This window comes from Acinonyx jubatus, chromosome A1 (genome assembly GCF_027475565.1).
Source record: "Acinonyx jubatus isolate Ajub_Pintada_27869175 chromosome A1, VMU_Ajub_asm_v1.0, whole genome shotgun sequence".
NCBI classification, from domain to species: Eukaryota; Metazoa; Chordata; class Mammalia; order Carnivora; family Felidae; genus Acinonyx; species Acinonyx jubatus.
In genome coordinates, this window is record NC_069380.1 from 103,858,948 (window position 1) to 103,885,163 (window position 26,216).

General features: G+C 40.3%; 1 protein-coding gene and 1 long non-coding RNA gene across 4 annotated transcripts in view; one reads left to right on the forward strand and one right to left on the reverse strand.

Annotated features, from left to right (window-relative positions):
* The window catches only part of PRRC1 (proline rich coiled-coil 1), a 34,837-nt gene extending 22,754 nt beyond the window's left edge, over positions 1-12,083 (forward strand). For all 3 annotated transcript variants that reach the window (XM_027076784.2, XM_027076785.2, XM_053220446.1), the window contains exons 8-9: positions 4,097-4,199; positions 10,335-12,083. In XM_027076784.2, the coding sequence (XP_026932585.1) occupies positions 4,097-4,199; positions 10,335-10,544 (313 nt within the window). In that variant the 3' untranslated portion in view covers positions 10,545-12,083. The remainder of the gene's footprint in view (positions 1-4,096; positions 4,200-10,334) is intronic.
* LOC128315083 (uncharacterized) overlaps positions 5,601-26,216 on the reverse strand; it is a 65,310-nt gene continuing 44,694 nt past the window's right edge. Inside the window, exons 3-4 of the long non-coding RNA XR_008297483.1 lie at positions 6,891-7,330; positions 5,601-6,196 (exon numbers count right to left, since the gene is read on the reverse strand). This is a non-coding gene — a long non-coding RNA (uncharacterized LOC128315083). The remainder of the gene's footprint in view (positions 6,197-6,890; positions 7,331-26,216) is intronic.

Below are 26,216 nucleotides of genomic sequence, written 5' to 3' on the forward strand. Positions count from 1 at the left end.
CTTGTTGGATTGATCCCTTTATTATTATGTAATGCCCTTCTTTGTCTCTCATTACCGTCTGTTGTAAAGTCTGTCTGGTTTCAGTATTGTTCCCCCAGTTTTTTTTGGTTTCTTTCACGTCCATTTGCGTGGAGTTTTTTTTTATTTAAAAAAGACATAGAGACTTAAAAGTCTATATGTGTCTTTAGGTATGACGTGAGTCTCCTTTAGGCCACATATAAATGCATCTTGTTTTTTTATGTAGTCACCCTATGTCTTTTGATTGGAGCATTTAGACATTTTATTGTTTTGTAGTTGTGTCGTTCTTTCATTATGACCGATGACTTTCTGTTGTGTTATACGTAGCCTTATTTTTTTTATCTATTAGAGGTTTTGGGTTTGTAGTTACCATAAGGTTTCTATATAACACCTTACCTATATAGCAGTCTGTTAACGGTCTCTTAACTTACACCAATCAAAAACTCCATTTTTACTCATCCCTCCACCCTTTCTGTATGTCGTATTTTACATCTTACCGTGAATCCCTTAATTAATGTAAATATGGTTTTACTACTTTTGCCTTTTAACCTTTGCAGTTGTATAAGTGATTGATCTACTCCCTTTGCTGTGTGTTTGTTTTTACCCGTAAGTTTTTTTCCTTTATAGTGTTATCTCTGTGGCCTTTGCTTCTTAGAAAAGTCTGTGACATTTCTTACAAGCCTGGGTTAGTGGTAATGAACTACTTACCCTTGCCCGGTAGAATAGTCATGACTGTAGGCTTTTTTTTTTTTTTCCTCCACTGTGATTATAATGCCACTTCCTTCTTTTCTGCAAAGTTTGTGTGGAGAAATCCGAGAGCTTTATGAGGTTTCCCTTGTATATAACTGGTTGTTTACCTCTTGATGTCTTCAGGATTTTCGGTGTTATTTTTTGACATTTTATTTATGTTTTTTATGTGGACCTCCTTGGGTTCATCTTACTTTGGGCTGTGATTCTTTGACCTGGATATTTATTTCTTTCCCCAGGTCAGGGAAGGATTTGCTCCTTTCTCTCTCTTCTGGGACCCCTACCCTGCTAGTGTTAGTATGCTTAATATTATTCCAGAGATCACTTTTATGTATCTTCATTTTTTTTCTTTCTGTTTTTCAGCCTCTTTGCTTTATGATACCCTCTCTTCCAGATCACAGATCTGTTCTTCTTTCTAGTCTGACATTTCAGTTATTGTATTTAACTCTGATTAGTTCTTTTTTATGTTTTGAGTTTACGCACTCCAGTCCAGTGAGCATTTTTGTGACCATTACTTTGAACTCTTTATCCGTTAGATTGTGTAGCTCTAAGTTTTTTCTTGTTTGAAGCATAGGAGTTTGTGATTTAGGCAAAAACACCTACCTTTCTCAGTCTTGAAGGCGTGGCTTTGTGTAGATGTGTGTTTGGAGTCTTGGGAGGTTCCCAGGGCATACCATGCTGGCATCACCTTCACAAAATGGCTTGAGCTGGTGTGTGTGTCCTAGGGGCCAGGGCTCACTGAGGTGGCATGCCAGCTTGTCTGCATTGTCACAGGTCCTGAGCACCTCCCACCCCAGAGAAAAGTCTAACAATTTCCCCACTGCTTGGGAGATGCTGTGGACTTAATGAATGAGCTTCCTTCACTTCTAGTCGAGTTGCTGAATTAAGGTTAGGTGGTACTTAGGTCCAACTGAAAGTCTTCACCTCACTTTGAAGGTTTTCCCCATCCAGAGCGTTACTCCATTTTGCCCTCCTGGCTTTTACAGCTCTTTAATTTGGTTACATATAGGGTTTACATACCTCATCCACCTTTTCATTGGGAGCATTGGCCTGCCATAAACTGCCCCATTGTAGCTAGCTGTGGCATTTTTCCTACCAATTACCTTTTAACCAGTACAGTGGCGTTTAGGAAGATTAGGGATAGAAAAACAGTTGACTCGTGAAAAGCATAGATTGATCCACTTACACAGCTTTTCTCTGATAGAATGCAGTACTATAAATGCCTTTTTTTCTTCCTAATGATTTTTTAAGTGTTTAGTTTTGAGAGAGAGAGCACAAGCAGGGGAGGGGCATAGAGAGGGCGACAGAGGATCGGAATATGAGGCTTGTGCTGACAGCACAGAGCCCTGCATGAGGCTCAGACTTGTGCACTGTGATGTCATGACCTGAGCTGAAGTCAGACATGTAACTGAGCCACCCCGGTGCCCCTCTTCTTAATGATTTTCTTACTTTTTTCTAGCTCACTTTATTGCAAGAATATGGTAGATGATGCCTATAAAACATGCAAAGCATGTTTTAATAGACTGTTATTGGTAAGGCTTTTCGTCAATAGCAGGCTTTTATATGTGTTTGGAGAGTCAGAAGTTAGATTTTGGACTGCACTAGGGGGTCATGGCAACCTAAATGTCCACATTGTTCAAGGGGATACTGTAGTATTAGGAAATCTGTTGGTTTCTAGTGTGGATTAAAGAGGAGGGGACGGAAAGGCTGTGATAGGAAAGTGCAGACGAGCCGAGAGGGAGAACATACAGAGCAAATAGCAAACCTAGGATCAAACCACTTGACAGTTCCTGCTTTCTCTCTGCTGTGGTCCTGGTCCTGTAGGAAATAAATGCCGGGAAGATACCCATCCAGGAAGAGCCAGTCAGTCGAAAAAATGTGTTGACGCCTAAAAACCAAGAGTAGAGCCAGTACAGACATCCTTCTCTGATGAATTTTATATCAGTTCATGTTATGTGAGGAAAACTAACATGGTCTGTACCATGCCTGGACAAAAGCCCGTGTAAGCATGGACTATCCTTATTCAGAGATTAACCTGTCAAGTTCAGAAATCTTAGGTTTTGTGTTAAATGTATTAAAATGTCTTTTTTGTGTGTGAATTGACTGGTGGTGGTAGGTAGTCTATCTTTGTAAAATAGAGTGGCTGTTCCCACATTCTGTTTTGAGATTTTTGCTGGTAAAAGGTATTCAAGTATCTTGGAATCACAATTCTTGAGCTCTTTTTTAGTCAAAATGGCAGCTACATGAGATTGGTTATTTTAGCAGCTACCTGGAGAGGGATCCTCGGTGATTGTCCATGAATGTGGGGTGGGGAGTGTCCTTGGAGTTCTTGAAGGATAGTATTTGGGAGAGGAGGAAGACCCCAAGTTTCCCTGGCCAATAGCACTCTTGAAAGAAATGCAGGAGGTTTCCAAGGGCGTGATCTTGGTTGCAGTTTTAGCCACATCCCTGTTGACATGCTCAAGAGCCTGATGGAATTTTAGATAACAAAGAGGACCTTGTAGTTCTAATGCGTCTTCACCAGCATCACCAAGGGACTTTTACCTGGAGTGAGTCTCATTTTCAGCAAGTGCTTGCCTAACAGTCACTACAGTTATACACAAGTTACTGATGAGTATGCCAAATAAAGAGTGTGATTTAATGTTATTTTGAAACCAGATTTTAGGATATGAATACTAAGAATGTAATGCCTGATCATTTTAATCCTCAGCAAAACTTATTCTATATTTTACTTTGCTGTTTCTTTAAATATGTAAATAGAAGTTACCTAATTCATTTTCTCTTCCATCACACTTTATTAGATCTACATATTTTTAAAAATAGTGAACTTTTTTTGCTCTATATATCCTCTTGTTATTCAGGCTTATGATTTCATGGCATCTGGTGGTTGCATAATTCTAGTTATCTAAAATGCTGGTAGTGTTACAGATGACTTAAGGCAATTATAAAATGTATTTTTATAATTTATGAGTAACTTTAAATAGAAGAAAGTTTTCTTGAAGTGTTTTTAAAGACTGATTATCAAAAATGAGAAGATTTATTTCCTCTGAATGAGCTTAATCTGCTATTAACTTTGCAAATCAGCTACGTATTAACGATGGAGATGGTAATGTAAAATTTCTCATATTTTACCAAGTGTCCTCCCTCCTCTTGGAATTAAGCTAATAGGTAATTTTATATATTATTCTTATGGATTGTTTTCTTGAAAATTGATTAGAAAAAATTTCCTGTTTGAACGATAATAGTTTTTGGGTTAGTTTTTTCTATTCACTGTAACTTTTTTTTTTTTAATGGCACATCAACAACTTAATCCTCATCCATCCCGTTGTAGGTGGTTTGACATTGGCTGTTTGATAGTTGAAGATCCTGCCCATGGCATTCACCTTGAAACGTTTACCCAGGCCACACCAGTGCCTTTGGAATTTGTACAACAGGTTGGTTTTCTCCTTTTTCATTATACTCCACAGAAACTTGAAATACTGTTTTAACAATAAAAGCTTTTGTTAGATTTTTCACTGCATATACATTTTTGATTTTGCTTCTTAATTCTTTCCCCTTTCAGCTTTTTCTCTTTGCTTTCCAATTTCTTTCAGGTTGAGTACCTTCCTCGTTTTCCAGCTGTCTTTGAAAAGATAATACTTGGCAACCTTAATCATTAATTTCCTCTTTTGTTTTTATGATTGTGCTGTGCTACTAACCACAGAAAAACGATTTACCAGTTCTGGTTTTATATCCACTTTTTGTTATCTACCATTTTGGTTCCCTTAATTAGTCCCATCTTTTGTCTTGATCTTCCTTTTTAGTTCATCTTTTCTAACAAGTTCCTGGAACTCAGGATACCCACTTTTTCTCCATTATGGATTTATTATAAAAGGATCTGACTCCAGAATGACTAGATGGAACAACTGCATGGGGCAGGGGGACAGAGGTTCCATGCTGGCTGGACCCTCCACTTTTCCAGATCTGTCATGTTGACTCAGAAGCTCTCCCACCCCCATCCTTGTGGGTTTTTATGGCGAGTATGTTATGGAGGCATGTTACCAAGCCCATAGGTTCGGGCTTTCAACCTGATTAACAAAAGATATCTTTGTGGTTCTCAGTCCTTAAGAAACTACAAGGATGGTAGGAGCACTGTGCCAAAAACTGGAGTCCAAGATCCAATATGTATTTCTTACTATAAACCACAGTATTACATGTCCACCGCCTGGTCTTCAAACACAAATTCCTTATAGCAAAACCACCACGAAGGTTTAAGACAACTTGCACATTACTAGAATCCCATTCAGTAATAATTAACTATCTGGTGTGTCATCACGTCCTGTCAAAATGTCCACAGGGAGAGGTCACTCAGGTTTGTAGTCTTCTGTTGGCTTCCTAAACCGGGTGTGGTGGCCTTACCCTTCCAGGCCTGCGGTATAATGGAGCTCAGAGCCAGTGTTAGCTCTTGCCCTGGCCTTTTGAGGTGTTAGCATAATGTTTGGTTTCCCTCATCGGATAACCCATTAATTCAATTCGTTCCTTTACCCATAGCTACTATTTACCCTGTTTTCCTTTTCATGCTCAAACTTTTTCCCTTGCGTCTGCTGGCATGCTTTGGAGGCAGCCGTAGTAGTCTAGCAAGTACATCCCCACTCAGTCCACTTGTATTCAGACAAGGTGAGGTTACAGAGATCTTGCAGGTTTGCTTCCAGACCTGAGATAAAGCTGGTGTCACAGTAACGCATCTGAAATGTGTTTTTGGTTTCTCAGTGCAGATGATGGTTATGTTTACACTATTTATTTTTTTCCCATGTTGATAAAATAGTATTTATTGTCTCAGAAAGCTCTTGTAAAACTGGCAAGTTTAATTTTCTACTTAGTGATTATTTTTCTGGAATTATTCCTCCCATTACTTCCCGTCTTATTTGCCTCTATCCCAAATTAGCATTATATTTAAAAAAACAATATGATGTTTATACCTCAATTAAAAAATACATGACTGCTAAAAAAATTCATTTGGGCATCGAGCAAGTTGTAATTATCGATCACAGATCACTAACAAATAATGAAAAAGTTGGAAACATTGTGAGAATTACGTATTTAGGAGACAGAGTGACAAATGCTGTTGGAAATGTGGCACCAATACACTTGCTTACTGTTGCCACACACCTTCCATTTGTAAAAAGTGCAGTACCAGCAACGCGCGGTAAAGCGAGATGCAACAAAATGACGCCTCCCTATGGTGGGCTGTCTCCACCACTGGTACGTGTAGCCACACTCCCTGTCACCCAGTTTTGCCCCAGAGAGTGCAGGCACATCCTGCCCCGTAGGCCCTTAGGAACTTTGTAATGTCAGGTTTGAAACCATACCTAGAGTTTCTTGCTTAGGAGTCATCCCTGTTTCCACGTCTGTGTTTGCAACATCGAACAGGGGAATGAAAAGTTGAAGTGATCTAAGGAAGAAAGAACAAGTCACTATACCAGGGTCACCCTCCCTTGGCCAGAATTGCAGCGTGAGACCATCATCCTCGTCTGCCCCCTGCCCCACATCCACAGGAAAAGAGAGCTTTTCATCCCACTCACGCTCAGTCCCACACTTATGTGAGCTGGCACCTTAAGTGCCTACACCTGCAGCTTTTCAGACAACTGTGTTTCTGTTGCCCCTTTCTCTTCTGGACCAAACTCGTTCTCGAAGGAGGCTATCTCTGTCCATCGTGTCCATTGCTAGACATGGGCTGTCAGGTGTGTTCCTTGGTCTGGAGAAACGCTCAGCCATCCAAATTGGCACAGTATCTTCTATTCAGGTTCTGTTAGGCTGTCTGAACATTTGCACCTACCCCTTAGTAAGGAAAGCTCCATCCAAAGTCAACGTCTGTTCCTGCCAAGGCCCATCTGTAGCCCCCAGAGCTGTCACCATCAGTCTCCTTTGTCGTCTGTGTTTATGGTCTTCCCAGCAGGGAACGTGCTGCATAACCATTTGCATGCTTTCTGTCGCCGGTTGGGAGACAGTTCATATTGGCATTTTTTTGTCTCAGAGAATGCAAGAGGACTCTGTCTAGATTCAGCCTACCTCTGTAGTTATCCACTCATTTTGTAGACCCAGGTAGCCATCTAAAGCAGGGGTATCTGTTTGTCCATTCCACTCACCTTCCAAACCTGGAAGAAGTTCTGATGGGATCCTGTCCTGCTTCATTGCACCCCTCAGATTCATTTCCACAGGGCTGTGCCCCACATGGGCAACCTTTTAATAGGTAACATATCCAGTGTGCCTTCCTGCCCGACCATACGGTCAGACCATTGGCCACTGCCCTGAGTCAGTAAAAATTGAAACAGGAAAAAAAAAAACCACTGGTAAAACCCCCAATCATGCTGAGAAAATAGTGTGCATTTTAGCCCATGACGCTGATTCATTTTTACCTTCTTCTGTCCAAGTGATGGCCTTCCAGATAGACTGTCCCCTCACCTGTGGAACTGCCATCCACGGACCAAGCAGCTAGCTCTTTGCTCTTCAGTTGAGAGTTGTTCATAGGGCACGGTCTACATGGCAGTTGGTTCTCACAGCTTTTCCCATGGCTCCAAAGTGAGTCCTAGAGGAAAAGAGGGGCCCTGGTCATGACTGTCTCCCTAGGCATCATGATCCTGTATGTAAACCATTTCCATATTAGGAACTTTTCCTGGGCACTGCCGTCCTATTAAGGGATTCTGCAAAAGCATCCTAGACGTTATGCGTATTTCACATTTCAAAATCATTTTATGTCCTTCAGTGAACGGGGTAGCTTTAACTAATAGTCTGGTAGCAAGGTAGTAAATGCCCCTCTGATGGAAACATGCTACTCCGGAGTCCCAGGAAATGTCGCTGGATGGCACTCAGATTTCTGCCATAAGCCTCAGTCTAAGCTCCACATCGGACTGGCACAGAGTTTGTCACTGCCAGCTCACAGCTTCTGCCTCACAGTGTGGGCTCAGCCAGTCCTACTGGTTACTGTATAGCATGGCCAATAAATGATACTTGAAGGGTGAATTTACAGCCCTTCACTAGGCTGGGGAAGCTTTCCACAGTGATTACAGTGTCCATGCCCAAAATGCAATCAGATAAAAAAAAAAAAAACTTCACATAAAGCTTGTTCAAACCTAATGGTTTCCTTACACATTGGTACTTCGATCTGTACTTTTATCCCCCTAATGCTAGACTCTATTTGGAGCTCATCCACAGGATATGGTTTTACAATAATAGGCAGGGCACCTATTCCCCAAACAGACATGGTCACCATTTGCACATAAAATCCAAGTCAAGGAGACACCTTCACATAAAACTTGCTGAAACAATTCAGCTTCCATAACCCAATCAACCCTTCCATTTTCACTTTCTAATTGTAGCTCTCATCACAGCTTCACCAGTAGGCCTGGTAGTGCAGCTCAAGGGACTTGAAACCTCTCTTCTCCACTCTTGGCCACTGTCTCTGCTTGTGTACACAGGTCTTTGTGTTTCCAGCAAGAGGGACAAGGGATAGGTCTTCCCTCTCCGTTGACCACCTTCTTAGTGACCAGAGGTCTGAGAGGTTCTTTGTGTTGTCCGTGCATAACTTGTACCTTGGCGAGGTTGGCCTTGAGGCTAGTGGCATAAGCTAAGCCAGACAAGTCGAGTTGGGCCCAGCATCAAGGCTGGACTCACCATTTTCTTTCACAGAGTAGCTGTGGTAGAGAACAACCACCAAGGGACTATTGTGCCTTTTTGTTAATAGTTTGCATTTCTTTGGGTTTCCAAGAAATCAGCTTCCCAGGAGTTGGATCCATCTCTAATTTTCACTGGTAACTTGACCTTTTAGTAACCGAGTACATCCCAGATGCTGTTCCATGCAAGTGGTGGCCGCCCCGCAACCAGACGGTCTTCCTCCCTCATTTTTCATCTTTGTTCTTGGCAAGCTACGTGTTTCCATGAGCACGGCTGTGCAAGCCAGCTACCCCTTCTGACACCTACTGACTGGGTCTCCTACCCATTTCTAGTGTGTGGGAGGGGTTTTTCCACACCACCCAGTAATTCTAGGATACCAGCTGGTATCATACATTGCAGCTCCACTCTGACACTGTCTTCCTGGAGATAGTGTCAGATCCTATAGGGTAAGGACTCGGTCCTACAAGACAGCCCCTCCCCAACCTCACACACCAGGGCCAAGTCCAGGTTACCACCTCTGCTTCTGGCCCCACTGCCGCACGTTGGTTCTCATAACACCTTCCTTCTCAGAAAGCCTGGTGACTCACTAGATGGCTTGCCTGTTACAAAAGGATACAAGTCAGAAACAGCCAGATGGATGAGAGGCAGAGGACACGGTACTGGGAGAGGGTGCAGCGCTTCCATGCCGTCTCCCAGCCCGCCCCTCTCCCTCGATCTCCACATGTTTGTTCGCCAGTCTGGAAGCTCTCCCAGCCCCATCCTTCTGGGTTTTTATGGAGTTCATTCGATAAGCATGATTGGTACATCCGGCCCGTGGTTACTTGGTCACCTTGCAGCCTCCCTCCCTCCCCTGAGTTGGGAGGGGATGGGATGACCAAGCACAGTTGACCCGTGAACACCATGGGTTTGAACTGCACAGGTCACTTACACGCAGACTTTCTACAGTACAGTACTTATTTTCTCTATGATTTTCTTAACACTTTTTTCTGTAGCTTACCTTATTGTAAGCATATGGTGTACATATATAATGTACAAAGTGGGTCTTAATTGACTCTGTTATTACAAAGGCTTCTTCTCAACAGTAGGCTATTTAGTAGTGAAGTTTTTGGGGAATCACAAGTTATATGTGGGTTTTCAACTATACCAGGTGGTCACTATCCCTAACCCCTGCATTGTTCAGTGGTCATGTGTAAGTATATTTTTTATTGTAAGTCCCGGTATCACCGATATTGTAGCCTAGCCACGATAGGTTTATGCCAGAAACGGCCTGATGGTTCAAGCAACAGCTCATCAACTCACACAGTTCAAAACCTACTGAAGAAGAAAAAAGTATTTCTACAGAACTGACATGTATTTGCTACAAATCACCACAGCGATAACTTGTTAGCAAATCGGGATGAGAAGGGTATGTGTGTAGTGACAAAGCAAAAATCAGACCTGCTGATAAAATGTTAGATCCTCAGACATGCCCCAGACTAGACACTTTGTAAGTGAAACGTGTAAATGAAAATTTGACATGGTGGAAAGGTTCCCAAGAGCACACTGATGAGCGAGGGACTGTGGAAAAGGACGGGAAGGTGCGCTCTCTCACCACCCAGCTTGTTAACCTGGAACAACACACTGACTGGCACTGAGACCTCAACCCTTGGACACTGAGCTCTGTTAGAGGGAGTCGTTCGGTTAGGGCTGACATGACATGTGAGCAAGAGAATGAGCTTACTGTGGACAGTAAACACAGGAGGTGTGTGCAGCATTGTTCTAGGTTCTTCTGTAGCCTGGTCACTTCCTGTAGCTGCTCGCATAGCTTCTCCGGGTTTGTCCTCATCTGTAGTAAAAGTAATCTGAGAGACTTTGGAATGTCAGAGCTAGGTCCACTCGTTAAAATGTATTATAAATTGATAAATTTCCTTTTTCCATAGGCTCAAAGTCTCACTCCCCAAGACTACCATCTGAGGTGGTCAGGCCTTTTGGTGACGGTGGGTGAAGTTCTGGAAAAGAGCTTAGTAAATGTCACCCGGACTGACTGGCACAGGACGTTCACCGGCATGTCTCGGCGACAGATGATCTACAGTGCGGCCAAAGCCCTTGCCGGCATGTATAGACAGCGCCTGCCCCCCAGGACCGTGTGAGGGAACGCTCGCCCCGGGGACGGAGACTCCTTCGCTTGGGGCCTGGCGGTATTTAGACCTTGTACCTCCCCTAAGTGGACAGCTTCAGTGAACGCAGCCGTCTTGATAGTTTGCCTGTGCGCTGCGGTTGTTCTTTTTTAGAAAGGCATGGGGTCATTCCAGTAGATGAAAAGAAACAGATCCTTTCTTTGATCGTGTCATTTCGTGTACCACAGTTCTTAAAAAAGAAAATCTATAAATATTTTTATAAGATACTTTGATATACCAAATTTATAAGGTGCAAATTCATGTGCCTGCTACATTTAACTTAATGATATGTACTTGATTTTTTTCGTTAAGAAGACTTAACTCATTAAAGAACTTGTCATTGCTTATTCTATTTCAAGATTAATCTCTTCCTTCTTAGTTTTTGATGCTTCTTGTGTGTGCAGGTGATCTCAGGTCAGACGCTGAGCCATGTGCTCATAGTTGACCCTCAGACACCTTCTTGCAGGGAGATGGTTTGCATTTCTGTGCATATTTTTTACATGGGCCAAAATAATGAAATTGATAATTTTGTTGGTGTTATCATGTACACACATACATAGTCTAAAAAAGGAAAGATTTTTTTCAAAGTAAGTTTTGGCATTTCACAGATTTATACTCTCAAACGTTGGCGTGATGGGTTTTGTTTGCCGTGGCTGTGGGACAACTAAGCGGCACATGATTCAAGTGTATTTTACATCAGAAACATTTGGGTTATTTTCATGTAATACTATTCAGTATTTCCAAGTAAACTCTGATGTTGGCCATTATTTCTCTTTCTACTCGTGTTTTCTCAGCCGTTGTAGAGAAATTGTTCAGAGGAATTGCTTTGTTATTTATGGGATTGTACGCCTTTTATTTTAATTAAGGTTACTTAATATTTAGTTTGCCTTAAACACTGCTTTTCTAACCTGGTGCCATTCTGCCTTTACTCTTTATGGAAGTTTTCAGTGAAACTATTTAATACTCATTCTGGTTTATCTACTTCATTGTGTTTGTATTTAGTGAAAGCTTCTTTTTCCCCCAAATAATATATTTTACCGTTTTTGAATTTCTATAAATCAAAATTTAAATAGTTTTGTCTTATACTTTTGGACTCTATATATGCAAGTTCATATAACTTTTTTGAAGACAGTTTCTTACCTAAGTGTAACTTAATTTTTATTTACTCGTCTATACAAGTCTTTAGATGGACCAGAATTAGCACAATCTTCTAAAGGGTATCAAAGCTCTTACCCTGTACTGTCATTACATGTACCGGTTTCTTTGTATTGTTTTGAGTACTTAATTGATCCGTGCTATTTTTTACCTGAGGATGAGAAGCATTAATTTCACAACTGTGGTTTGGTGAAATTCAGACTTGTTTGTCATTAAAAGTAATGAGAGAGAGAAAAGACTTGTAACCAGCTGCTGTGGCATAATAGGGATCGAATACTTTTCTCTCCTCTTTTATTGCTATTTGTGGAACAGTCTGTTTCCTCCATCTCGTTAATAAAAAAGAGCTTTTCTCTACCATGTACTTTTCGCCTTTATTTTTAAAAAGGTACTCTTAGCTAACAGTATTTTATTGCGGCATTGGCCTGAGGAGAAAACACAGTTAGGGATGAAGGGTGCCCCTACCATATTTCTGCCGCTTTCCCTCCTGTTATAGCGAATTTTATAGATCCTAAGGAATGTCTGTTTTATTTTAGCAAGTCGCAAATATTTTATGTTTTTAAGGACACAACAGCGGACCTCCCTCAGATGACAGTTTTCCCACATTTCTCCAGTTACTCACTTCTTCTGCCACTTGGGTGAAGGAAGCCAAGTGATCTCCCGGCTCCTGCCAGTTTGCTGAGCCTTCCGTTCTCTGGATCCGGGAAGGGCACATGTGATCTGGTTCCGGCCTCTGGATTCCTTTCTCGGCCACTGAAAGGCATCTGAGCGTGACTGCCTGCACACATGCTGTATTCCCAACCTCAGGCTTGTTTTTTCATTGTTAGCTTTCTTTGCTGTACTCAGGGCGAGAAGAGTAACGCGTGATCTTGTTCGCGCCCTGGCAGCGGCAGGCAGGCAGGGTTTCCTTGTGCTGGCATAAGATAACTCAGGTCATCCGTCAGCCCAGGGGTCTTTGCTTTTTTGTCCCTCAAGCTTCTCAGGAAAACCAGACTTTAACACGGCTCTTTACTTCTGGCCACAATACGTTTTTCTTCTGAAGTGCTCAAGTAATTACTTAACTGAATTCTCTCAGCTTGTACACTTTTAATTAAGTAGTGTCAAAGACGACAGGAAAAATGCAGGAAGAGTCATGTAACCTCAGTTGACAGAAGGTTCTCAGATGGTTCCGTTCAAGACCCTCCTCTTAATAAGCTTGTCACGTAACCCTGGACCCAGAGCTTTGCCACGGACTCGTGCAGTTGGAAAGCTTCAGGTAGTCTCTGTAGTTTTCCCCTCCTGGTCTCTTTACTACTTCTCCATTCTCTGTTCCTTTTTATCTCAAGGATTAATGAGGTAGAAAATCGAGATGACTGAATATACAGCCAAATGGTAGTGCAATTCTAAGTTTAAGGAAAGTATTATATGCATGTATTCAAAAATTATGCAAATTCGTGATATACTCAGGGTCAGCTAAATTACTTTAATATGTTGTTGAATTTACTTTGTTCCTCAACTACAAAAAACCCGAAACCGGTATATGTGTTCTCTGAAGCCAAATTGGTATTTTGTGACCCAAGAGATGTTGGGTTATGTATAAATTATTTAAAAACTTGGATTTTTTTACTCCCAGAATATGATGTTCATTCTTCAGATACTATGCAGGATGACATATTGGATAAAAACAATTTTGTAAGTATGTAAATATGTCAAATAAATAATACCTCAATTTACTGCCCTAAGGTGTATAGTGATTTTTTTTAAATGCTAAGTCATATTAACGTTGTATTAGGAGGACCTACAGTCCTTCGTCTAAACTAGCTACTGGCTGTCAAGAATTCTTACACGGTAGCAACTTAAAACACATCTTCCCAGTTCAATGGTAGCATTCAGATGTACTAGGAAGCTGATTTCAAGTTCAGAGAACTCAGAATATTAAGGGGAGAGGATAGTCTGGAGATAGAGTCAGTGGGCAAGAAGTTAATGGCCTGCATTCCTGAGATCTCTTGACTAGGGGGTTAATTTACCCTTAACCTCCACAAACACCTTCTTTAAAAACACAACACAACAAAACAACCTTGTTATATGCTATTCTGAGCCTGTGATCTCAGGGCGGAGAGTTTTGTTTTGATTTGGTAGGCAAGGGTGTACTTTACAAAACAAAACGAAATGTTCATGTGGGTGTTTTGTTGGTTTGCCAAAGGAAAACAATATTGTTTGCAGAAGACTAGAAAAACACCCATTTGGAACCTAGGAAAGGTCCTGTTAAATTTATAATCTGTTTCAGAATTAACTGGAGGAGAAGTTTGGGCAAGAGAAGCAAAATTGACCAAAGGCCAATATCAAGGTGTAAAAACTTACACATGAAGGATATCTTTGAAATTCTCCTTAATGTGAACGCATGTGAAGTAATTTAAAGCTGAGAGAAAACCAGCAACTGACAGTTACGTGATAAATGCATACTGCTGGTTAGGTAGTGCAGTAGAAACGTATTTTTATAGGTGATGGAAGTGAAATGGAATCAGCTGTTCTATCAGTATCATCCCAGCAAGTGAGTTACAGAGAAGGGAGTCACATGGAGGGTGTTACCAAACCCTTCTCTTCCAAAGCATCCTGTGTATTTGCTTCACTAAGTGGGCACACAGCTAATCTTGTAAACGTTTGTCGAATTCAACTTCATACCTTGAGACTCTGCCCTGGTGTACTTTTAGTTTTACAATATTATGTTTAAGAAACACTCTTTATACTCCATATTTTTTCCTTTTAGTTTCAAGTGCTACTTGGGGCTTCCCAACAGGTATGAGAATGTATCTGTGATAACTGAATATTCTCCCAAATGCAACAATCCAGAAACTAGGCTCACATTTGAGTATCATTTTTAGGATTAGAGCCAGAAATGTCCTTACTGTCTAGTCTTCAGGCAAGGTACTGACCACATACCTTTCAAAATGTATTTTAATATTTTGAGTCCTCCTGCTCCAAGGGCCACACTTTGAGAACCACTGCTGTGATACCATTCCTGACTCATTCTTAATGTCCTAAGTTATTTTAGAGGGTGAGGTCACCAAGATAGCAGCATAAGTCGTTCCTAACTTCCCCGTTCCTCTCAGAACAGCAATTAACAACTATTCATGGAACAGATACCACTGAGAGGATCAGAACAAGGTAGCGAGGTTGATGTACCCCTCCGCCAGAGAGACTAGGACCGACGGTGTGGGAAGGGCAGGAGGAGCAGCGACGTATGGGACTCTGTTGCCGCACCACCAGGCCGGCACAGCACCACACCGAGAAAGCCTCCCTGAGCCTCTTGTCCCTCCGTGGGGAACAGAACCCAGGCTGGACATCCAGCTCCCCCAACATTATGGGTTACTTCTTGGGAGCTCCTACTCTAGTCTTGAATCCTAGGTACTGTGGGCGAATCTGCAGGACTTGAGCACAGTGAATTTGATGATGACGGAAAAATAAGCAGAGGCTTCCAACAACCAGCACTGGTACTTTGGCCGACCCATTTCCTCCCTGCAGCCCCCAAGCAGTGGTCCCAACAAGTGGTTTTGCTCATCTGCAGCACCAAGGATGTGGCACAGTCTGATAAGGGAACTCAGCAGGGAGCGGGTCAGCCTGCTTTCAGTCCTATAAATCAACGGCCTCACCAGCCCTGGATCCTGGTCTGCACCCACCCAGGCAGTGGAACTGAATCAGAGCCCAGCCCTCTGCTGAGTGTGACTCTGATTAGCCCCATCTGACCCAGAAAGGCTAGCAGAAACCCCTGGAAGCTGCATAGCCTGGCAGTGCTTGTGCAAGGAGTATGGTAGGCAGAGCTGATCATCCACAAAATGAAGTCAGTGCCAGGTGACCCAGTCAGAGGAGCTAATTCATACCCCACTCACCATTAAGTAAAAACTCCCACCACCACCACCAAGCCAGAAAGCCTGGCTCTACCACCTGCAAAGCTAAGTAGCCTATCAATTCTTGAGCAGAGAATGTGGAAGGCAGAGCTGACAGTCTGCGGAGCAAAGCTAGTAACCCTGGTCAGGTAGGGAAATTGAGGCAGAGAATGGTTTAAGACAAGACTATAAATAAAGAGCCTTACCACCCACCTTGGAGCTGGTTCTCCCAACGTGCTCTGACAGAGAAACTAATTCATAGCCTCACGCAATGCTGAATAAAGCCTGAGCCTGCCTTCCCAGAGAAGTTAGCCAGAGCACATGTAGTCCATCCAATAGCTCACGACTTTACCCATTTATAAAGAACAAAACCAGTGGCCTTGTTTGGCCAGGAAATACATTGTGTACTCTTGCGTGATTCAGGTGCCCAATCAATGAACCATGCATGTCCTGGGTTCTGCCCTGCTGCCCTGCCAGGGCACAGAAGCTAATTCCCCACGCTGCTTAGTATCCAGTCCCAACCATCTAGTATGCCTGACCAGAGAATCCTACCACTTCACTTGGGCAAGGAATCAAACCAGGAGATCAGTCCAACCATTCTCAAAGCCACACCCCACCTCCCAACCCAGACCAGAGCTTGGGCAGTGGCCTCAACCCACAATAGACCCTGAAAGCAAACCTCACCAGCCCAAGGATGCGCCTAGCAGATACTTCCTACCATATTGAGCTTCCTGGGGAAAAACTGTCTATGCCTAATCGAATCTGTAAAGTAGAGAAGAGGAACTATTTAAATGTGCAAATACCAACATCAAGAATTCAGGATCATTAAAAATAAGAGAGCAAGAAGCACCAAAGAAAACATAAAACTCCAGTAACTGACCCTAAAGAAATGGAGAGCTCTCAAATATCAGACTAAAATTCAGAAGAATCCTTTAAAAAATGTTTAGTGAACTGTAAATTCACTAAACAATGAAATTTGAAAACAATGCATGCACAAACTGAAAAGTTCCACTAATAAAGAGCAATCATCAACAACAAAAACCCAAGTAGAATTCCTAGGGCTGAAGAGTATAATGACTGAAGTGAAGAACTCAATAAAGAGCTTCAAAAACAGATTTGATCATGCAGAAGAAATCATTAGTGACTTCAAAGACGGAACAGGTGAAATTATGCAAAGGGGGGAAAAAACAACAACAACAATGAATGAAAAGCCTACTACCAACAGGACACCATCAGAAGAAACAATATTCACTCCTTGGGAATTCCAGAAGAAGAAGAAAAACAGTAAGTGACAAAGTAGATTTAAATAAAAAATGGCTGAAAACTTCCCAACACCTGACCCCAAGGACCCAAAATAGGTTGAGTTCGCAAGGGGCTGCAAAGAGACACATTATCATTAAACTGTGAAAAGTCAAAGGTAAGTAATTTTGAAGCTAGCAAGAAAAAAGAGCAGAGTTACATGCAAGGGAGCTCCCAAAAGACTATTGATCTCTCAGCAGAAATGTCCCAGGCCAGGAGAGAATGGGATGATATATTCAAAATATTGAAAGAAAAAACTCAACCAAGAGTTCCACACCCGGCCAAGCTGCTGGTCGTCAGCAATCGAGAGGTGAAAACTTTACCAATCAATAAAAGCTGAGGGAGTTCATCACCACTACACCTGCCCTACCAGAAATGTTAATGGGAGTTCTTTGAGTGGAAATAAAAAGAATCCAATTAATATCAGAAAAATGTAAGAAGATAGCATAAAACTCACAGGTAATGGTAAATACATAATCAAAGTTAGATTCTGTAACATGGAAGGGTGGTAGATAATGCACTTATACTTCAAGTTTTAAAACATAGTAAAAATAACCATATCTGTACTATCCTGTTACTAGAAACCAAATATTTAAAGATATGCAAACTATAATATCAGTAAACAAAAATGGGGGTGGGGAAAGCATGAAGTTTAAGAATGCTATTCAAGTTAAGTTTTCAGTTTAAGATAGGGTGTTACAATTTTCAGATATTTTATGTGAGCCTCATGGTACCTTTAAAGGAAAAACCTAGGGGTGCTTGGGTGGCTCAGTCAGTTGGGCGTCCGACTTCAGCTCAGGTCACGATCTCACGGTCCCTGAATTCGAGCCCCGCGTTGGTCTCTGGGCTGATGGCTCAGAGCCTGGAGCCTGCTTCCGATTCTGTGTCTCCCTCTCTCTCTGCCCCTCCCCCGTTCATCCTCTGTCTCTTTCTGTCTCAAAAATAAATAAACGTTAAAAAAAATTTTTTTTAAATAAAAAAAAAAAAGGAAAAACCTAAAGAATTACACAAACAACATTACAGTTCAAAGGATATCTGTACCAAAAGATATCAAAACACAAAATGAGAGGATATGAAACAATGAACAACGGATCTGCAAAACACCCAGAAAACAAACGACAAAATGGCAATAGTAAGTCCTTACCTATCAATAATTACTTTAAACCTAAATGGGTTAAGTTCTCCAAAACACAAAGAATGGCTCTGTGGGGAAAAAAAAAAAAAATAACCAACAAGATCCAATGATATGTTGTCTACAAGAGACTCACTATAGCCTTAAAAAGGACACAGACTGAGAATAAAGGGATGAGAAAAGATATTCCAAGCAAATGGTAACCAAAACAAGCAAATAAAAAGTCAGGGAAGCTCTACTTTTATCAGACAAAATAGACTTTAAGAATGACTACAATAATAAGAGACAAAGGACATTATATAATGAGAAATGGATCAATCCACTGAGAAGATGTAACACATGTAAATATTTATGCACTCAATATCAGAACCCCTAAATAAATGAAGGAAAAATGAATCGTTTAAAGACAAATCAACAGTAATACAATAATTGGGGCTTTTCTACCAACGTTTCAACACTGGACAGATCATCCAAACAGAGAATAAAGAAGGAAACAGCAGAAAGGGGAAATTAAAGGGGAAAATAAAAATTATCTTCAGACAATGAAAATGGAAACACAACACGCAAAAGCTTACGGAATGCAGCCAAAGTTCTAAGAGGGAATTCATAGCAATAATGCCTACACTAAGAAACAAAGATCTCAAATAAACAATGTAACTTCTTCAGACATTTCATTTGGTAATTCTTGTAGAAACAAACCTACTTGGAAAATTTTCTAGGCTTAGAAAATATAAGGAATGAATGACACTTGCCATTACTGATTGTAATTCAGAAAGGTGATACTAAATTTAGTGTTGGCTTTTTCATATATGCCCACATGTGTAAAGTAGAATCCAAGATTAAGAATTAAGAGGATACAATAGAAAACACTATGGGAGAGAATATGAAGAATAGGTTAGAGGTGAAAATTAAGTCTATTAATTTTTGTATAAATTGAAGCAATAAAATAAAAACCTTTATGAGGAAGTGTTGGGGTAAGGGGGTAAAAGTGGCATTTGAAAAAACTAAGAACAATACTCTTCCAAAACAATAAAGCATAATCCTAATAGGTTTGGGGGAAAAGAGAAGAATTTTTAAAAATCTGCCGACCTCTTTAGATTAAATGGCAATTTTGCCATTCCATACATATAACTCAACAACTGTGTGTTCTTCAAAACATTTTGTTAAAATCCAAGAAAAAAATTTTTGGATTCTTTTGAGTCTCACCAACCCAGAAACTACAAGATGCCATTTCTATGTAAAAACAAGAGAAAGTAATGCTGCCAAGCTTATTGTACAAGGCTAGCATCACTCCGATACCCAAATCAGACACACTACAAAAGAAATTATCGGCCAGTATCCCTTATGGCTATAGATACAAAAATCCTCAGCAAAACATCAGCAAACCAAATTCAATAACACATTAAAAGGATCATACACCATGAATAAGTTGGATTTATTCCAGGCATGCAAGGATGGTTCAGTATCTATAAATCAACATGATACACCACATTAACAAAATGAAGGACATTTTATGATCATCCCAATAAATACAGAGAAAGGATTTTACAAAATGTAACATCCACTTTTGATAACACCTCTCAATATCATGGGTAAGGAGGGAACATACAACCACTTACTGAAGGCCATATGTGATAAGCCTATAGCTAACATCATCTCAATGATAAAAAGCTGACAGCTTTCCTTTTAAGACCAGAATTAGGAATACCTACTCTTGCCACTTTTGTTCAGTGTATTATTGAAAGTTCTAGTCACAGCAACCGGATAAGAAACCCAGGCTTCCAAGTTAAAAAGGAAGAAGCAAAACCATCACCATTTACAGATGACAAGATACTATACATAGAAAACCCTCAAGCCACCATCCAAAAACTACTAGCAGAAATGAGTCCAGTAAAGTTTCAAGCTACCAAATTAACACGCAGAAATATGTTGCATTTCTATATACGTAAACTTGTGTCAATGATCAACAAGAGATATTAAGAAAACAATTCCATTTATAACTGCATCAAAAAGAAAAAAAAAACAAAACGTAGGAAGAAGCTTAAAGATCTGTACTCTGAAACTATAACACATTGATGAGAGCCACTGAGGATGACACAAAACAAAGTGAAAGATCTATCATACTCACAGATTGGAAGAATATTGTTTAAATGTCCAAACCACCCAAAACAATCTACAGATTCAATACAATCCCTGTCACAATATCCATGGCATTTTCAAAAACAGAACTATAATAAACAATTCTAAAATTTATATAGAACCACAAATGACTCCAAAGGGCCAAAGCAGTCTTCAGAAAGAAAAACACAGTAGGCGGTATCCTGTTCCTGGATTTCAAACTATACTACGAAGTTACAGTTCAAAACAGTATGGTAGTGGCACAAAAATGGATACACAGATCAGTCGAACAGAAGAGACAGGCCAGAAATAAAACCACACTTATACAGCCAATTCATCTACAGCAAGGAGGCAAAAATCTCCAAAGAGGTAGAGACCATCTCATCAAAAAATGGTGCTGGGAAAACTGGACAGCTTATATGCAAAGAATAATAGAGTACTACTTTCTTACCTCATACGCAAAAATAAACTCAGAATGGATGAAGGACTTAAATATAAGAACTGAAACTGTAAAACTCACAGGAAAAAAAAAACATAGGCAGTAAGCTCTTTGACACTGGTCTTTGCAATATTTTGGGAGGCCTATTTCCTTAAGCGAGGACATCAAAAGCAAAAACAAATGGGACATCAAATTAAAAAGCTTTCTGCACAGCAGAGGAAACCATCAACAAAACAAGAAGGCCACACAACGAAAGGGAGAAGATAACCACAAATGATGAAACTGGTAAGGGTTTAACATCCAAGTATATAAAGAACTCCTACAACTCCATAGCAAAAGAACAATTACAAAATGGGCAAAGGCCTGAATAGATATTTTCCCAAAGGATACAAACCTATCATGAAAAGATACTCAACATCACTCACCGTCAAGGAAATGCAAATCAAAACCCCAGTAAGTTATCATCTTACACCAGTCAGAATGACTATGATCAAAAAGACAAGAAATAAGTGTTGCTGAGTATGTCAAGAAAAGGGAACCCTCATGCTCTATTATTGGTGGTAATGTAAATGGGTGCAGCCCGTAGGGAAAACATGGAGATTTTTAAACATATTAAAAATACAAATACTAGGGTGCCTGGGTGGCTCAGTCGGTCCAACTCTCAATTTCAGCTCAGGTCATGATCTCAGAGTTTGTGGGATTGAGCCCCTTAATCGGGCTGTGCACTGACAGCACAGAGTCTGCTTGGGATTCTCTCTCTCTCTGTCTCTCTCTCCCTCTCTCTCTCGTTCTCTCTCTACTCCTCCCCACTCACACTTATCTCTCTCTCTCAAAATAAAAAAAACATTAAAAAAATACAAATATTATACAACACATCAATTCACCTTCTAGGTATTTACCTGAAGAAAATGAAAACACTAATTTAAAAAGACATGCACTCCTTTGTTCGTGACAGCATTATTTATGATAGCGAAGATACATAAGCGACCTAATGTCCACATCAACTAATAAGGATGCGATATATACATATATACACACACACACACATACACACACACATATATACATATACATACATATACACACACACATATACAAATGGAGTATTTCTCAGACTTAAAAAAGAAATCTTGCCATTTGTAACAACATGGATGAATTAGACTTATTGTGGTGACTATTTTTAATGTATATAAATACTGAATCACCAGAAACGATACACCAGAAACTAATACTACATTGTATATCAGTTATTCTCTAATAATACCATTCACGTGTTTACGTACTTGATTTTTCTACAAAAATGGTTTCTGTTACTATGACAATATTTATCTGAAAAAGGCAGCCTCTGACAGTCAACTATTAATTGGAGTAACCAGTGTATCATTATGAGCCAATAGTGCAACAAATCTGGCAAGTTATATTTAATATTCAAATAATGAACAGACAGGTCAGATAGGAAAAATTACAACTATGAAGAAATGCAAATGTACATAAAGGATACACATCAAAACAGAAAGTCCACAAGGCACAAACACAAATATTAGAAGGATGCTTCAAAAATCAACTACTATTGGAGAAAGGTTTTATGAAAGCAATACAGAATCTAAGTGAACACACCTCCCTATAAATTAACAGAACTTTAAATACTTGATCTGACATCCTCATCAATGTTAAGTGCTACAATACTAATTTCCTCAGGTTTTTCTGAAAAAAATCTATAGGATTTGTGTACCTAACTGGTGCAAAAACTTTTTCTCAACTGTACAAAGTGGAAATCACTTCTGCAGCCTTTCAAAAGAAGAAAATTAAGGGGTGCCTGGGTGGCTCGGTCAGCTGAATGTCCGACTTCGGCTCGGGTCATGATCTCACAGTTTGTGGGTTCGAGCCCTGTGTCAGGCTCTGGGCTGACAGCTTAGAGCCTGAAACCCGCTTCGGATTGTGTGTGTGTCTCTCTCTGTCCCTCCCCCACTCATGCTCTGTCTCTCAAAAACAAATAAATGTTAAGTAAAATTAAAAAAAAAAGAAAATTAAGAATTTCTTCACTTTAAGACAAAAAAAGCAGAGTATCTGTTTATTTTGCCACACCATGTCGACATATACAGAGGGAAAAGCACAGAAATAACAAATGAATTGATGAATTACCATAAGGTGGACACACTCACATGACCACCGCTATGATCAACAAATACGCGAGCTCCTCAAATCACCCCGTAGACCTCCTTGAAATCAGTCCTCTACCTCCTCCCCAAAGGTGACCAACGCCTATCCCGCGTTCCAACACCAATAAGGCTTTTGCCTGTCGTTGGACTTTAAATACTTCTGTGGCGTCTCTTCTTCAACGCCGTGTCTGTGTCAATCATTTGTGATGTTGGTACAGCATTATTTGTCCACTTGCCTTTCTGTGTAGTGCTCTGTTGTCTGAATATACTGTAAGTTATGCATTTTTTTTTCTGTTACTGGGCAGGTGGGCCTGTTTCCAGTGTTGGGTTTGTGGGTTTTTTGTTTTTTGTTTTTTTACCTATAATGGGTAATGCAGCTGTGGACAGACATCTGGTACAGTTATTGTGATGCACATGTAGAGCAATGCTGCTAGAAATATACAGAAGAGTGGAAGTTTTGGGTCATAATATACGCATATGCTTAACTCCAGTAGGTATTCTCACAATGTGGTCTGAGTGATCAAACCACTTTGCGCTCCCACCATTAGTACGTATTTCTTCTGCTTTCCTACAGTTAATAATTCCGTATCCTTGCCAACTCTTGCTACAATTCATTAAAATGTTTCCTTTTATTAGGGTTTCAATTTACTTTTCTCTGAATCTGAGGGGCACCTGGGTGGCTCAGTCAGCTAAGTCACCCGTTCTTGATTTCTGTTCAGGTCACCATCTCCAGGTCGTGAGATCGAGTCCCCACGTTGAATTCCACACTGGATGTGGACGCTACTTGGGACTCTCTCTCTCTCTCACTCTCCCTCTCTCTCTGCCCCTGCCCTGTTCACACACTCTAAAAAATTAGTGAAAATAAATAAATATTAATAAATTAAAAAAATAAACTTAAGGGGCACTTAGCTGACTCATTGGGTAGAACGTGTGACTCTCAATCTCAGGGTCATGAGTTCAATCCCCACATGGGGTATGAAGCCTACTTAAGTAAATTTTAAAAAATGAATTTGAGGGGCACCTGGGTGGCTCAGTCAGTTGAGCGTTCGATTTCGGCTCAGGTCATGATCTCACAGTTTCTGGATTTGAGCCCCGTGTCGGGCTCTGTGCTGACAGCTCAGAGCCTGGAGCCTGTTTCAGGTTCTGTGTCTCCCTCTCTCTGCCCCTCCCCTGTTCACGCTCTGTCTCTGTCTCAAGAATAAATAAACATTAGAAAAAATTTAAAAAAAAAATGAATTTGAGCCACTTTTCATATATTTGCCGTTTTGTTATCTTCCTTTATGAAGCACTAAGTCTCCTATTTTCCCATTAAGTTCTTTCTATTTTTCAAAGGATTTTTAGAAACTCTGTATGTACTCTGAGTAATACATGTTACAGATACCGCACACTTGTCTTTCCACTCCCTCTGTGGTATGCGTCACTGAACAAAAGTTTAGATTATAACAGAGAGGGCTTTCTCTCTTCCTTTATGGTTAGTGCCATTTGTGCCCTATTAAAAAAAAAAAAAAAAAAAAAAGGAAAAATCTTTACCCCAAGTTCTTGAAGACATTCTACATTGACTTATACATTCTTCACTGTTGTTGCTTTTGTATTTGAGATTGACAGACCTTCTGGAACCATTTTATATGTGTATAAAGGGCATGACATAAAGGTTACAAGTTTTTCCCCTCAATAGAAATACACAGTTTTGCTGATATCATTTGTGTAAAAGACCATCCTTAGATTTACTGACCTTACGGCACTTTAACTGGATTAAAGTCCTTCTACCGTATATGCTTCTCTTTCCTTAAAAAGAGAAATTCTATGTATTTTATTATTTTTTTTTTAATGTTTCTTTTTGAGAGAGAGACAAAACACAAGCAGGGGAGGGGCAGAGAAAGAGGGAGACACAGAATCTGAAGAAGGCTCCAGGCTTCGAGCTGTCGGCACAAAGTTTGGGGCTTGAACCCATGAACTGTGAGATCAGGACCTCAGCCAACGTCAGACGCCTTAACCAAATAAGCCACCCAGGCACCCCTTTACATATGTTAAATCTCAGTATACATTATTGGTTTTGTTTATAAAATCAACATTCATTTGTATTTACCTATGATGTACTCTTTTAATTGCTTTTTATTCCTTTTTGTGTTTCTGAACTTTCTTCTGGTATTATTTTCTTTTTTACCCTGAAGAAACTGCTTTCTACAGGTCCTTTGTTGTGCATCTTCTGGGGTCATTCTTTTTTTAAAAATTTATTCCATACTTTTTTTCATAATTTTTGAAGGATGCTTTCCCTGGTTATAGAATTCCGGTTTCACATGTTTTTCCTTCAATGCTTTTAAGGATAACATACTTATATCCTCTGGCTTCTATTGTTTCTATTTGTAAGCCAGTTGTCAGTCTTACTGTTGTTTCTTTGAAAACAGGTGATACAGGCTTTTATTCGAACTGCCTTCAAGATTTTCTCTTTGCCTCTGGATTTCAGCAGACGGACCATGATGTGCTGAGAATCCGCTGCTTCCAAATTCTCTAGACCTCTATTCTGGAACTATAGCTACACATACAATAGACATTTTCACTGTGTTCCTGATCTCTGTTCTCCATTCTGTCCTTTTCCCTCTGAACTTAAGTCTGGTCATTTTCTTCCAATTAGCATTCAGTTTACTAATTCCTTCCTCTCTTGTGCCTACTCTGCTACGAAACTCATCTACTGAGTTCTTGATACTCTCTTCTTCAGCACTACCGTTTCTATTTTTGTATTTTTGATAATTTCCATTTTTGGACAAAAATCTCCATTTTTTCTTTTAGTTCCTTCAAAATATTAATTTTGGTTATTTTAAAGATCCCATCTGGTGGCGTTATCGTCTGAACCTCCTGTGGGTCAGTTTCTATTGCTGATTCTTTTCTCTTAGTTTCTGGTAAAAACCTGTCTTCTTGTAACAGCTGCTCATTTTTGATTGAGGGCTAAACATTGTGTATGAGAACTGCCACGGTAATTTGAGACTCTGTATTTTCCTTCAGAGAGGATCTACTTTTGCTTTTGCCAAGGAACCAGGTTAGCAGCATATCAACTTAACCCAATAAGACATTAAAATAATTTAAGGTGCTTTTAATCCTTCTGAGGAGTGGAATGCTCTATTTTTGGTTCAGTCTGACTCCTGGAATGTACCTGAAACCCGTGGCAGGTCTCACACTCCGTTTCTCTCTCCCTAGTCCTGTGAATCTGACAAAAGCTGTGTTCCATTTCTTACCTCAGCCACTGCTTTCGTATTTCACAATATTCCCAGTGATTAAATTGGTGCCAGGCTTATGCCTCTTTCTACATACGTGGAAAATTTGTTCTCCCTTCATTCCTGGATGTTGGTTCCACAAATTTTCACTTCTTTCGCAGCTTCCTGATTTCAACTAAATGTTTTTTTGTTTTTGTTTTTGTTTTTTTTATACGATATGTTGTCTGGCTTTTCATTTGCTCTTTCTGGGAGGGTTGTATCTAAAAATCTCGGT